The sequence below is a fragment of the Aspergillus ruber genome, assembly GCF_000600275.1.
Source record: "Aspergillus ruber CBS 135680 unplaced genomic scaffold scaffold00053, whole genome shotgun sequence".
NCBI classification, from domain to species: domain Eukaryota; kingdom Fungi; phylum Ascomycota; class Eurotiomycetes; order Eurotiales; family Aspergillaceae; genus Aspergillus; species Aspergillus ruber.
Window position 1 is genome coordinate 30,105 of NW_024467349.1, and position 13,743 is coordinate 43,847.

The following is a 13,743-nucleotide window of genomic DNA, read 5'->3' on the forward strand; positions in this document are numbered from 1 at the left end:
CAGTTGGATGGAGCTGCCAAGGTACCCGAAATACCGATCAGCGCGGAGGCTGCACCGAGCGGATCTTAATAAGCCATCGACTGTTCATTTGACTAGTACCCAATATTGCATTGATATTTTATCAAAATCGAGCACGATCTATTGCAAGGAGCCTATGCTCACTATTTGCACTACAGTGCATTTCCAAATACAACAGGGTCAAATACCATAAATTACCGCCACTAGACATAAACTTTAACTCCTGCAGAACCCCACACTAGGCGGGTCCGCTAACCGTATACAGAAACGTTCCCACGTGTAAGCGTCACAGTATGTTACATACATACAATACATTTCAGTACCGGAGATTTTCCTACATTAGATCTCTACAGGAACATGTTCCAGCATTATTTCTATGTATAGTGTGCTCTCTGACTCGTTTAACACCAATCAGCATCGGGTTACCGGGTTCAGCGGAAGTGGTGTTTTATGCAGACTGAAACAGGGACGCCGACCAAGTTTGTAGCTAAAATGCCAGTCGAGCACATCATCGTAACTTTCTTGACTCTTGGCTGTTTGACTCTTTGCTACTCTATCAGTCTCGGATTGACTTGTTTTCGCTTCGTTCTCGCATAGCAAAGTCTAAATCCCAACGGTAGACAAATATGGACTGTTGGGACTTAAGGGGTGTACTGTATACTGTATTCTGTATAGAGTGCAGCAATGTATATATCGTGGAGCACATTCAACTCTGGCTCAGGAGACCAAACCAGTTATGCAGAAACGTTAACGATATGAATGGGCATGGCTAGAACACCTCTCTTTATGGGGTTCTTGGTCAATCTAATCATGGATCGCTATAATGCATTCGCAATAACCCCTCAGCTTCCTCGTCATCTTCACCAGCGCCACCGCGTTCGTGGTTTAATGTCTCTGCCATGGCTACGCCCTCTCGTCGGCCCTTGTCCGCGTTCACCATCCAAACCAATGGGATCGGACACAGGATCAACACGGCAATGAAGAAGAACCCCGAGCGGACCTGCCCGGTCGCATCGATAAGCATTCCCACGATCGCGGGTCCGATAAACGAACTGCCCTTGTCCGTAGCCGCGTATAAAGCATAAAATGCCGCCTCGCTGCCCGGCGGGATCAGCAACCCGAAAAAAGACCGGCAGTACGAGGCCAGACCTCCTGATACCACACCATGCACAAACGCCAAGGGAAAGATCTCCCACGGTTGCTGCAGGCCAATCACGCCCCAACGTTTAAACAGCGGAATATACGCTAGCATGCCGTACAGCGGGATAATTTCAAACAGTCCAATGCACAGCATGATCGTGTGGTTGGATTTGAGTTGGAACCGCCGCGAAATCACCGGCCACAGGAACGCTCCTGCCATGCCGGACAGCGTCGCCGTGATGGATAGCAAACCCACAGACGTGGTGCTCATCTTCAGTTCCGTCCGTGCGAACAGAATCGCGGTACCCGAAACCGTCGCTATTGCGTCTGACAAGAGGAACCATGCCACCAGAAACACAATGACCTCGCGCAGGCGCACGGCCACTTTGATCGTCTTCCACAACGATCGCCATGCAAAGCCCATCAAACGCAGCCAGGCGCGCCACCGGCTCTGTCCTCCCGCCACGTCCAACGGAGGTCCCGGCCGGTTGCGCAGCCATCGACGACTGACCATGGTGAACGAACCCCACCAAATGCCTACCAGCAGGAGCACCAATCTCGTCGGAAGCGTTCCAGATGCCTTGGACACGGAAGTTTTGGACAACGTAACCAACAGTAGGATACTCAGAATCTGTACAAATACCGCTGCACAGTACCCTAGCCCAACACCCTTGGACGAGATGCGCGTAGACAGCTGTAGTTCCGGCGACGTCGACTGGGCCTTCTTTCCCAGGTCGGGCGTCCCTTGCTCAAAATCATTTTCCTCTTCATACGGCGGGGGATCGACTGACTCTCCGTTCGGGTTCAAGTGCGGAAGCTCCTCGCCATGGCCCTTATACTCTTCCTGAATCGACGGGTCATTGGCGACTAGCACCGGGAGGAAGGAATTGAGCACAACAAACGATGATCCTAAACACGTCACGCCGACCACAACTAACAATGCCCCGAGCACGAACACCGGCGGCGCGACAAAGATGAAAAGCATGCTGGCCACCGATCCGATCAATCCGAACGCGACGAGCAGTGTTTTTCGGTTGTTTTCTGGCAAGTCAGCGCGACTTCATTCGCAATTGCAAGCCTGGCAGCGAGTACAACACCCACCATAATCCGCCAAAGCACTAAACGAAATCAACGTCAACGCCTGCACCAACACCGCCAGCGAAAATGTATACATAGCGAAACTAGCGGTATTTATCTCCAATCCCAGCACCCCCACCAGGCATTGCTCCTCCCCTTCTGCACGTCGAAATGCGGGTGCTGTTCCATTTGTGGATTCGGCGGGCGATCCGGGGCCAACACATGGCAGATGGCTAGACTGGAGCGTGCCACGTTCACGAGCCAATTGCTCCAGGGTCAGGGGTAGAAAGGAGCCTAGACAATCCCGGTCGCATTGTTAGCGTTGCCAATATATTGCAAAATAAAAGGCAAAAGGAATTGCCATACCCACACCACAGACCGCAAAGACCTCGGCCGCAATGCCATACGCATACCACCCGCGGATCTCCCGCTGGCTAGTGGGTGTAGTGTCTTCGCCGGGGTATTTGGGGGAGCGATTGGCCGAGGTGGAATCGGAGGCAATGGCCATACTGGATTCTGGTCTTTTTACTTTTCTCCAATCGAGGAAAAAGAAAGAAAGAGGAGATGCGTCCGTTTCGTTTGCGGAGGGTCACGGGATGCTGAATCAGCAGCGGAACAAGGCGGGAGGTCACGTGGGAGATTGTTATCTTATCAAGATCAGATCAGATCAAATCAAGGCAAGACATGGTTTTCATGCTGGAATTGACATAACCAGAAACAGTGCTTACAAGTTGCACTTTAAAGACGGACGGCAGAGACACTCAAAGAGCAGGCAGAAACCGACACAATGAAGACAAAGAACCCCCAGGCAGCGGTCTATGGAGGGTTGCTTCAGGACGACGCCGTAGATAACGGTTGAAAAGCGAGTTCGGCAAATTGAACTCGATTTGCATTCACTGTGATGCCGTGATGTCTCTAGGCTGCGACTTCCATTTCTGCTGCCGTTGCAGATGCCGGAGGAGGAAGAGGAAGAGGAGGAGGAGGAGCGGCTGCTCTCCCTGCTCCTTCCTGCGCAGTAGACAGCCCTCGCTCCTTCCCGTTTCGTCGCCGTTGACCTCCTTCTCCTCCAGCTGTCACCACTATTCATTCTCTTTCTCTCTCCTCCTATCCATTCTCGAGTTGCTGCTCTCTTTGTACCATATCTTCCCGCATTCCCGTTCATCTCGTTATCGTTTTATTCGTTTACTCGATTTCACAACCCGCCTCTCGCTACCATGGCCGACCAGCAGCAGCAACCTCCAAAGCGAGTCAAGGACTGGGTTTACAGAAGCACCCGGCGAATGGTTGGTAAAGTGACCTCCTTTGTCTGCAACAACGACGGCAAGCAGATCCTTCTGAGTCCTGCCTTCCGAGGTATCGAGAGTCACATTAAACTTTATGCCGACGATATCGGCCCCCCTGGCTCCATCCTACGTAAGAAACACACCACCGATGCAGACGATGGAGGCTGTTTGCCCTGTCTCTCCTGGACGGATGCCAACCCGGCCAATGTCAAGTCCTACGCTCTGCTCTGTGAGGATCTTGACGCTACATACCCCGACCACATGAACCATGGAATCTTCTACAATATCCCACCTTCTCGCAGGAACATTACTGTAAACGACGTCGAGAAACAGGCCGGTGCCAATAATCCTCGTCTCACTTCCACCTCCTGGAACTTCGTGACCACCCACGGCAACAACTCGTATCTCGTGCCTGATCCTCCTGCTAACGAAGCAACCCATCGCTACGTCTTCACCATTATCTCTCTGGATTTGGCGCCGCTCAGCTTTGCACGCCCCAAAAAAGTCACCAAGAAGGAGTTTCACAAGGCAATCGAGGGCAAGGTAATTAGTTGGGGACAGTGGATTGGTTTGTTTGGCGCTTTCTTTCTCACAGGGATGCCTTATGCTAATCTTCATGTGACTGGCTTAGGATCGTTGGGTCCTTCCACTGACAAGAATGCTACCGTTGAGGGTGCTAATGGCCAGGCCTCTGCCGGTGGAACTACTGCTGAACAGGCTTCTGCCAGTGGTGAGGCTTCCACCGGTCAAATTAATATCGAAGGAGGCGTGACTACGACTGCGACCTAGACTGCGTTCAAGGTCAGCCTGCACCGGATGGCAATTGATCGCGCTGGGCACATTCAGGACGAGTTCCACCGGTTTGCCAGATACACGACTTCGATTTGTTTTTATACTGGGCATTAGGTGGCATTGTTTACTGAAAAGTTGGTGTTTGGTTTCTATTTGATATTTGTACCTAATATGACGCTCGTTAATAATACTCAGAGCTTGATATTACCATAACCTGCCCTAACCATCGTAGTAATGATACTCAGTCATGAATGGACAGATCATTCATTTTAGAACTATCGAACTATCGACCTAACATCCTCATCCTCATCATCACCATTTGCAGCCTTCGATCCGTTTCCATCATCATCACCAACCGTCCTCGTGCCGCGGTCCCAGCCAGCATCTCCTGCGTACAGAACCGAATCCGACGAATAGTCGTTAACAACCCCCCGAGTCTAGTCTGCAGAACCTGTTTGACAAACGTATATTTCTCCTCCTGCGGTACACGAAAGCTCCCAACCAACAGCGGGCACGCCTCAATCTGAGACTTGAGAAACGTACCTCCCCCGCCGCCGCCAGCATTCGTGCCATTCGCACTTCCACTCCCGACCCCCTTTGGGGAGGGATACCTCCCGAACATTTCCTCCGCCGCCCCAGTCCCCGCTCCAGGTGAGCCGGTCGAAGAAGCCGTAATAACTTCCATTGCCGAAATTAGACTATCAATACTAACCATGACAACCGTAAGCAGCGTCAGTCGGGTCCCCGCACAAATTGAGCACTGCATAATCGTCTCAGCGAGATTCTGCAGTCCCCTCTGGGAAGTTAGGATTGCGTCGATAGTTCCAGCAGGGGCTACACGCGATGCGGCGCAGAGGGTCATGTTAACGCGGATGATTTCACGGAGAGTATGCTCATGACACTGGCATTGACAGGTATACGGGTCGATGTTGGTGTTGATATCTAGGGGTGGTGGAAGCGAGGATGTGGATGACGGGTCGGGGAATTGGTATTCATCGTAGGGTCTTCGGGGCATTGGTCCGGGTGCTGATTGAGGTGGTTGTAGTTGGCGAAAGGGAAGGTTTGCATTGCTATTATGGTTATGGTTAGGGCTGGTGTCGATGGGAGGTGAGACGGGAGTGGGAAGCGAAGGGAGGGTGTCTGCCGGGGAAGTCGAGGTGTCCATGTCCATGGGTAAGAGTGCCATGTCCATATCGATGGTGTCAGGACTGGACTGGAGAAGTACCGGATCGTAATAGGGGATGGTGTGAGGATCTGGATCGGGGAGGCCGGTAGACGTCGTTATCGAGTCCAGCGCACTGTTCTCCGTCACGGTATCCAGGATTCCAGTGTCTGGGAGGTCCGTGATGAAGTCTTGTAGCCAGCTATCGGTGAAGTCAATATCTAATAAGGCCGTTAGCTCTTCCTCTTTTCCTTCATGGATAATAGGTAAATACCCTGCGTCTCCTCAACTTCCTTCTTCGGCTTCCTCCTCCTATCATCCGGGTCCCTCTTCTTCGCCGGTCTTCCCAACCGCCTCGAGACGCTGTAGACGCAGTCGATATTGTGCTTCTGGCACCGTCGACATGATGGCTTCTCATGGCTGCAGCGAATCTTAGCCTGCTGGCAGGCGTTGCAAGTCGAGCGGACTTTGACGCTTCGGGGTAGGGTCATGGTATTCATTCAGTTGATGTTTTTTCCGACAGTTCTGCAAGTATGTAGACCATCCAGTAAGTTTCATTTCTGATACCACTATGGTATATATAGCTGCACGTCTGAATCAGCTAGTGACCTCGGCACATGTGAGGAATGCCATGTTTCACAACCCATCTACAGGGTTTGCAGCACCGTTACACAACCGTTTTTGCAAATTGGCAATACTGAGTTTTGTTCTTTTCAACTAACATTACACGGACCCCTCTTTCCTCGTAGTAACACTACAACTCGTTACGAGCGCTAGAGCCGGTACAAATAACCCTCAGCGAAGTCGTCGTAGGAGCCACATCACTAGCCACCGGCTCGCCCCCGTTCTCAACATAAAACCAGTTTCCAGCAAGCGGGCCTCCTAATCCCAGTACCTCGACGAACTCTTTTGGGTTGAACCCCACGCGTGCTTCTTTTGTAGCGGGGAGAATATGCTGGTAACATTCTGGGAGATTGTAGTCTTCCGGCTGCTGGAAGAGGAGAAATATATAGCGATGGTGCGATCGCTTCGGTGGTTGAGGGGGTATATAAACTGCCGTTTCCTCTGATTTAGGATTTTCGTATAGGAAGCCTGTTTGGCAGTCTGCACGTAGAGACTGGAGCCAGTGCAGCACGATGGTTGAGGTAGTTCCGTACTGGACGTCTGGGTCGATGGTTAGGAGGAGATACGGGCTTGTGCAGGGAAGAGTAGTTTGGAGGATTGGAATTGGTTTGGTTTCTACATTAGCGGTTAGGTTTTATAGATGGTGCTCGTTTGATTGGTAGCATATACCAGCAATTGGAAGTGTGTCGCCGGGGGTTATCCACCGGCTATCCGGATATCGCATGTACAGATGGCCATGCAGGGCAGAAACCAGAGGAAGAAGAAGGGTAGACAGCATCATTATGTTCTAATGTTGAAATTCACAAAGAGGATATTACGAAGCCCTTTATTTAACCCAGAGAATCGACATATACCCCCGATGTCGCACATCGGCAATTTAATTCATCCTCCACAAACCCGCCACTGCAGTCCCCTTAAATAAACCAGGCCCAACAACGGACTCGCCAGCAGCATCGCCATCCCAACAGCCGAATATGTCCATCCAATTCCCCACTGGCTGCTCAGTGGGTGCACTACTGCCGTTGCTGCAGCGCCCAAAAAACATCGCACCAGGTTATTCGCCGCCATGGCTGTCGCGGGCGTGGTATAGTACAGGTCGACGATGAGGACGTTGAGAACATTGTACGCGGCTGTTATGAAAAGCGATATGAGGAAGACCAGGGTCAGACTGACAGCTAGTGGTGGGTGTAGGGAGAGAATCCAGCCGTAGAATCCGACAGTTGCTGCTGCTGCGAGCTACCATTCATCAATATAATTCATAATTACTAGCAAAGAAGGAGAGGAATACCATCATAGGCAGGCCTATCTGTAATCTGGTTTGCTCGATTGGGAAATCACCATGGTCTTGCTTCTGGTCCCTGGTTACTGGTAATCCCATCTTCATTTTCACGCGGTGATAGTTCCAATCCACTAGCATGCCATTCACCGTAGCGCTGAATAGTGAGCCCAATCCGGCTGGAATAAAGCTTAGACCGATACCAAGGTCTTGTAGATTATACAGCTCATGGAACTGTGCCGGTAGTCCAGCGGTGACGGAATAGTAGCTGGCATAGATGATGCCATTTGCCAAAAGCACAAAACCGGTAGGTCGGTGAAATAGAAGACGCAGTGTACCAAGCGGATTCGGAAATGTGATCTTTGGACGGCGAGGCTCACCATTATTCTCATCCTCCAGAGAGTGGCCACGCCCCTTCCACCAGTTGAAGACCGATCGATTCCAACCTCTCGCCTGAACAGACCCATCCCCCACAATCCTCCGACAAGTCTCGGGGAAGAACACAACTAATGGCACAAAGAAAAGCAGCGCCATAATCCCCAAAAACCAGAACACCGCCTGCCATCCTAGATACTGAGAAATAACACCGCCAAGTATCGGCCCTAGTGACGGGGCGAGAATATTCCCCAATGATGCAATTCCCATGTACATGCCCCTTTCAGCAGAGGTAATTACGTCTGCTGCAACGGCAGATGCTAGCGCTACAGTGCCACTGCTCCCGCAGCTCTGCACGGCACGGAGGATCAAGAGGGCTGGGTAGCTATGTTGTAGGGCAAGAGCAATGTTACCGGCGATGTAAATGATGAAGCAGAGGAGGTAGGCTGGGCGACGACCGGCCTGGTCGGCCAGAGAACCCATAAATGCTGGGGCGAGGCCTTGGCAGATCTGTTCATTAGCTGGTGTTTACGGAGCCAGGGGCAACTGGACGATACCATATAGGTGGTGATGGTGAGGTTTATCTGTGAGCTGGAGACATGGAGATCTCGGGCGATAGAGTTGAGCGATGGATAGTAGATATTAGCCGAGAAAGGAGAGAAGCTCGATGCTAGAGCCGCAGTGAGGATGAGGAGACGTTTCTGAGACGGAGTAAAAACGGAATATGGAAGGAGGAGAGGAGTATTCTCATTTTCCTCAGACATCTTGACTTGTTGTCCACTGCGTAAACAGTATACGAAGAGTAACTACAGGTGAAGCTTTAGTTTTCCCTCCTCCTCTCCTGTATAGATATGCGAAGGCCGGAACAATTTCCCCCCTGTCACTATATAAAGAAACGATCATTAGGCTTAAATCGCCGAGGCAGCCAGGATCATTACTTACGCATATATTCCCGCCAATGGGCCATGATACCCACGACACGCTGAGCCAACATGGCTGCCGGGATGATATCTGTCTCGAAGCCACTGCAAGCATTAGTCGGATCTTTCTGCCCCTTTATCTTAAGAACTTACCACCCGGAAAGCACGAAATGCCCGTAAAAATCCGCATTGGGATACAATCCACGACGCGCAAACCACTCATCCTCAGATGCAACCTGCTCAATTCTCTCGGCGATTTTCAGCAGCGGATTTGATGCGGAATCGAGTTTGAGGTCGCAAACAAGTTTCCGCATAGGCTGCACACGTGGATCCATTCCCTTGTATGAGCGGTGGCCGTACCCGAACAGCTTCTGCTTACCCTGCTTGACCCCCTCGATGAATGAAGGCACGTTGTCTATGGTTCCAATATGGAGTAGAGCGCGCTTGGCAGACTCGGTTGCCCCAAAATGGAGAGGACCGTATGCTGCGCCAGTAGCGGTGATCAGACAAGAAATCGGGTCCGTCTGCGAAGACGCCGTAACCAGCGCAGAGAACACCGAAAGAGCCATTCCATGATCGGAATTGAAGATACCAAAGTGCCGATAGCAGGATAACCTGACGGGATCAGGGCGACCAGTAGACGGATCCACGAGACCTGCCATAATGAAGAGATTCTCAAGGTAGCTATTATCGACGGAAGGAGATGTAAATGTGATGCCCTGCCGGTGGCATCGAATGATTCCAAATGCGACGGCGTAGGTGGCAATGGTATAGATAATGGCATGGTCTGCTATCTTGGGATCGCGGTAAAGATGAGGATTTGTGGATGCTGGAATCATCTCTGGTCGACAGGATAGTGAGGCACTAAGTCCGGCCATCAAAAGCGGTAATGGCGACGTCGTTTTTCTGTTTTGTTAGCAGTGTCAACACGAATTGACTTGGACCTTACGGCAAAGCGCGAATCGTCTGGAAGACAACGTCTGGCACCTCCAACATGGCCGTGGCCAGCTGTCGACTCAGTGTTTTCCTCTGCTCAGATGATGGATACACTCCCCAGACCAACAGATGAAGTATATCCTCGAAGTCGCTGTTGATGTCCCAGAGATCCTGCAACTTGTATCCGCGGAACAGTAGCAGGCCGGTATCATGATGTCTGCACTGTTAGTTCATTTGGATCTCATATTCTGGTGAAGAGAGCGTACGAAACGGTGATGCCCGTTTCGACAACGGTGGTATTTTGTAATCCGGGATCGTGGACGCGAAGACCGGTCGTTTTCTTCAGATCAGATGCGAGAATGGCATTGTGTCGGATGGAGATTTGATGCTGCGCATTCGTTCGCGAGTCTGTTATGTTGAGCATTCCTGCCATTGCCTTGTGCTGTGGTAAAAACTTGCTTGCATACGACCCGGCAATATATACTTAAGGAACCCGGAAAAAACAACCAAGAGGAAAAAAAAAAGAGCCGTGGTAGAAATACCCGATAATATTCATTATTATTCATACGATACATCACTCATCACCCGACATCAATCCATGCCATCTCATTTATTGAGGCATATGCTCGAACGGCTTGGCCAAGTGCTCCGAGCAGAACGGCAACTTGCTGGCGGTCCAGATCTCGGTGTCCTATTTTTATTAGCCTTTGTCTTTAAAAAAAGAAGATAGGCGACTTACGGGCTTCAATGTCTTCTTGATCTCGGTGTCGAAAGTACCGGCCTTGAGGGCGATAATCGGGGGCGCAGCCTCGGGGTCATGGGCGATGGGCGAACCGCACTCGCCGCAGAAGACACGGTGGACTGGCTGGCCGGAAGAGCCGTTGCTGGTGTAAGTTTTGGTAGGACCGTTCAGCTCCAGAAGGTCTTTGGGGACAATGGCGACGAGGGCTGTCGATCGTTAGTGTACATTCCAAGGAAGGTAAAAGAAAAAGAATGCGACATACAGTAAGTTGAGCCACTCTGACGCTGGCAGTCATCGCAGTGGTCATAAGCCGTAGCGAGCGGCTGCTCGATGTTGACCGAGTAGGTGACGGCTTTGCAGAGACAGTGACCGGAAATAGGCATTTTGGACGAGAGGCAGAATATAATTGGACTATAGACTGACAATGATGATGACGATACTGAGGACCTTTGGGAGGAATGAAACAGATATTTATACCCTCTCCGACCTCGTGTAGTCCATCTGTCTTTCGCTGTCTCTCGGTGGACATGGGCTTCGACCGGAATTTGTCATTGCATTATCCTGACTGGAGCTGTAAGTACTCCGCATAAGTGGTCCTAGTTGGGCTCCGATCAAAGAATCACTGCTAGCATTGCTAGAGTGCGAGAGACGGGGACCGCGATTGGATCCCAATGCTGGGATTACTGGCCTAATTGCTTCGTCTGCGGAGCCGGCGTGATTTGTCAATCCAGGCGATCATCCAGCGATTTGGAATACGAAAAGGCCTCGATAAGGTGTCTCTACTCAGCTGACGGCTAGCTGAAAGACTTCCGGACAGATCTCAGCATTTTGACTTTGCACTTGTTCAAAATTTGTCAATGTATGTGGCTGACCGGAAGAAAGGGAAAAGGAACAAAGATGAAGAGAACTAGGACACGGATATCTCTCTACATCCGCCGCGCATGATTTCAAATTGCCGTACAGGAAGCGTCAAGGAATTAGATTCAATAATGTGTATCCAAAGCAAAGACCAAAAAACCACTCAACCAACGCCATCCGGGTATCTCTGTCCAATCCTGAAGCTACTCGAGTTCCGCAACAGACTGCTTTCTTCGTCTCGGACGCGGCCGTGCCAGCTCCATCGAGACCGACGCGGGGACGTCATTTATCCGGATCTCTGGCGGTGACGCTAAACCCGGAGATGCTGGTGGTTGTTGCTGTGATTGTTGCTGTTGTTGTGCTTCTGCTCCTCCATGACCCGCCTTGCCAATAAGCCGATCCACCAGGACTCCATGCGACCGCCGCATCGTCCTTTTGACAAACCCAGCCGACCAGAATGGACATCGCAGATCAACCTCTTCGCGCAGGTACAAGCCTTGACCATGAAGACCGTCATTCATGGCTGTTGCATCGGAACTCGCCTGGCCTTCCTCGTGTCCTTCCCCCTCGCCCCCCTCTTTATTCCCCTCAACACTCCAAGTAGCCCGAATGTCCACTCCCGTCGGCGCATAAACATGTGTCCGGAGTCCACCGGGCAGATCCCGAAAACTTCCTTTGTAGCTGATTTTCCCGCGAAACCATTTCCCGGGCAAGAACTTGATGCGGTCCGTCAATTCGTACCAGGCCCAGCTAGAGGCGCGTTCCTCGTCCGGAGCGGAGGGCGTCGGTTGGCAGCGGGAGTAGCGGATCACCAACGGATTCAGCTCGATCATTTCCTGGTGATTATGTAGTGTATCGATGACGGTTTCGCGGGGGATGGTCGCTGGGAGGGTGGTCGTCGTGGTGAACACGGTGCGCTTCATGGCGTCTCCTTTTCCTCTCCTCTCCTGAATATCGCCCGGTCAGCGCCGCCCGTGGATGATAGATATATCCGTGAGAACAACCTGAGAGGCATTTGCCTACCGTCTTGAGCAATCGCGATGCTAGTTAAATTGAAAAGGAGACCAGCCAACACACTGAGATCGCATCCAACAACAGCATCATGGTATCCAGCAAAGTGACGTGGGAGAACTGCGGCCAGGCTATTGCCCAATAGTCCTCGTGTTTAACTTTGTCCCGGATTGGGGTTCAGAATAGGGGGAAGTACAGGTACAGTGCTATATAGATCGACAATCCTGTAGAATCCCCAGAAATTGGGGAGATCCCAGTGTTTATTTGGCTAGAATACATAAATGTGGTAGAATGACTAGTTACATGTAGAATCCCTTATGTGATACATTACCAAGGCACCAAGGCATCTATTCGCTGCCTCGTCGCGCATGTTCGATCTTGTCGGCGGCACTCTGCTTTGATCAGTCTGTGTCCAGCACTGTCGAAGCGAATATACTCACTTGCATCTGTGCCGCCATGCCTCCTCGTGGATTCTGTCCTCCGTATACCGTCGACTCGGCGTGTTGAGCCTCCCGCGCATCGTCCTTGGTCACGTACACCGGCACATCGACAGCCACAGGAGGGAGTCCCAATGCTTCGTTTCGATTCGCGATGGAACGAACTTGAGCAGATACGGAGCCTGCCTCGGGAGGTCGGTTGAATGCGCGTCCCTGTCTGGTCAGAACGATATCTCTCTCGCAACGACTGATGTTGGTGGACACACCTCGGTAGCTTGAATCTCGCGCGCATCCTCCTGAGTGATATGACTCTGGGGCTTACGCGTGAGCTCGTCTATCTTGGTATCATAATTCATCTGCTTCATCGCCAGGCTCTGTGCCGTCGCTAAAACGCACTCAGTTAGCCATCGCCTGGTTCAGAAACCATCGTCTTAGGATCCGCAGCGACGAACCCGCTGGTCCTCCATGGACAGGGCCAGAGCCAGTCAGTTCACTCTCGACCTGCGAGATCACCGAGACATCTTCGTTCGTGATGCGCTGGCCGGCCTCTGCTGCGCGCTTGATTTCATCGATGGATGGGAGGTCGAAGCTGGCGGAGGGGAGATCCGCGACGGGCAGGTCGGAGCTGGAGGTCATTCTATCAACCATTTTGGATGGATTTATTTACTTGGTAGGCTTGATACTTTTGTTTTTGAGCTTATCGAGGAATGGGGCATTTATGTACTTGCCGCTTGAAGCGTCGGTGATGTCACTCTGAATACATCCGTTTGCCCCAGTCCCCTTTCAAGGCAAATCGAAGGGGCTAACTAGTTGATGGTTTGTCTGATTTGCCTGCATCTACGGGGCGTGGTTACTGTTGTCATCTCGAATCTACATCAGCCCCCATCCAGGCCACGAAACGCCTCTATATGTCTAATCTCTGGTGTCCGAGCAATCATCGTCCGTCGCCTGATAGCGAACCTCAAACGAGGATAAGCTCAGCTCAAACTGAACGCGTACGACCATGGACGTCCTACCGCGCTAAGCACAGATACGGAAATAGGCTGCATAACTCCCTTTTGCATTGACCAAGTCGCTGCAACGGTTCATCCG

At 51.4% G+C, this 13,743-nt stretch overlaps 7 protein-coding genes across 7 annotated transcripts; 1 reads left to right on the forward strand and 6 right to left on the reverse strand.

Moving 5' to 3' along the window:
• Positions 1-826: 826 nt before the first annotated feature.
• Positions 827-2,743, reverse strand: EURHEDRAFT_467586 (MFS transporter; the record flags this gene model as incomplete). The annotated part of the gene is made up of 3 exons (XM_040785186.1): positions 827-2,199; positions 2,260-2,529; positions 2,602-2,743. 3 exons carry the CDS (start codon positions 2,741-2,743, stop codon positions 827-829), a joined length of 1,785 nt encoding a protein of 594 aa, XP_040633973.1.
• A 537-nt stretch (positions 2,744-3,280) lies between these two features.
• Positions 3,281-4,487, forward strand: EURHEDRAFT_390477 (YbhB/YbcL family Raf kinase inhibitor-like protein). Its single transcript, XM_040779835.1, has 2 exons — positions 3,281-4,086; positions 4,150-4,487. Exons 1-2 carry the CDS (start codon positions 3,450-3,452, stop codon positions 4,305-4,307), a joined length of 795 nt encoding a protein of 264 aa, XP_040633974.1. The 5' UTR covers positions 3,281-3,449; the 3' UTR covers positions 4,308-4,487.
• Positions 4,488-4,608: 121 nt separating this feature from the next.
• EURHEDRAFT_441708 (uncharacterized protein) lies at positions 4,609-5,160 on the reverse strand (the record flags this gene model as incomplete). The annotated part of the gene is made up of 1 exon (XM_040783473.1): positions 4,609-5,160. A coding segment is annotated over one exon (552 nt), but the record flags the coding sequence as incomplete, so codon positions are not given.
• A 1,066-nt stretch (positions 5,161-6,226) lies between these two features.
• On the reverse strand, positions 6,227-10,036 carry EURHEDRAFT_519270 (putative citrate synthase; the record flags this gene model as incomplete). Its single annotated transcript, XM_040786772.1, has 12 exons — positions 6,227-6,245; positions 6,309-6,711; positions 6,766-6,883; positions 7,063-7,271; positions 7,363-7,747; positions 7,958-8,257; positions 8,305-8,527; positions 8,558-8,630; positions 8,690-8,772; positions 8,821-9,573; positions 9,617-9,820; positions 9,870-10,036. The coding sequence occupies 12 exons, from the start codon at positions 10,034-10,036 to the stop codon at positions 6,227-6,229; spliced, it is 2,937 nt and encodes a 978-aa protein (XP_040633976.1).
• A 177-nt stretch (positions 10,037-10,213) lies between these two features.
• On the reverse strand, positions 10,214-10,728 carry EURHEDRAFT_519271 (GFA family protein; the record flags this gene model as incomplete). Its single annotated transcript, XM_040786773.1, has 3 exons — positions 10,214-10,294; positions 10,343-10,551; positions 10,608-10,728. 3 exons carry the CDS (start codon positions 10,726-10,728, stop codon positions 10,214-10,216), a joined length of 411 nt encoding a protein of 136 aa, XP_040633977.1.
• An 855-nt stretch (positions 10,729-11,583) lies between these two features.
• On the reverse strand, positions 11,584-12,123 carry EURHEDRAFT_489391 (uncharacterized protein; the record flags this gene model as incomplete). Its single annotated transcript, XM_040785617.1, has 1 exon — positions 11,584-12,123. A coding segment is annotated over exon 1 (453 nt), but the record flags the coding sequence as incomplete, so codon positions are not given.
• A 492-nt stretch (positions 12,124-12,615) lies between these two features.
• Positions 12,616-13,287, reverse strand: EURHEDRAFT_467522 (uncharacterized protein; the record flags this gene model as incomplete). The annotated part of the gene is made up of 3 exons (XM_040785184.1): positions 12,616-12,864; positions 12,918-13,036; positions 13,104-13,287. The coding sequence occupies 3 exons, from the start codon at positions 13,285-13,287 to the stop codon at positions 12,616-12,618; spliced, it is 552 nt and encodes a 183-aa protein (XP_040633979.1).
• Between the last annotated feature and the right edge of the window lie 456 nt (positions 13,288-13,743).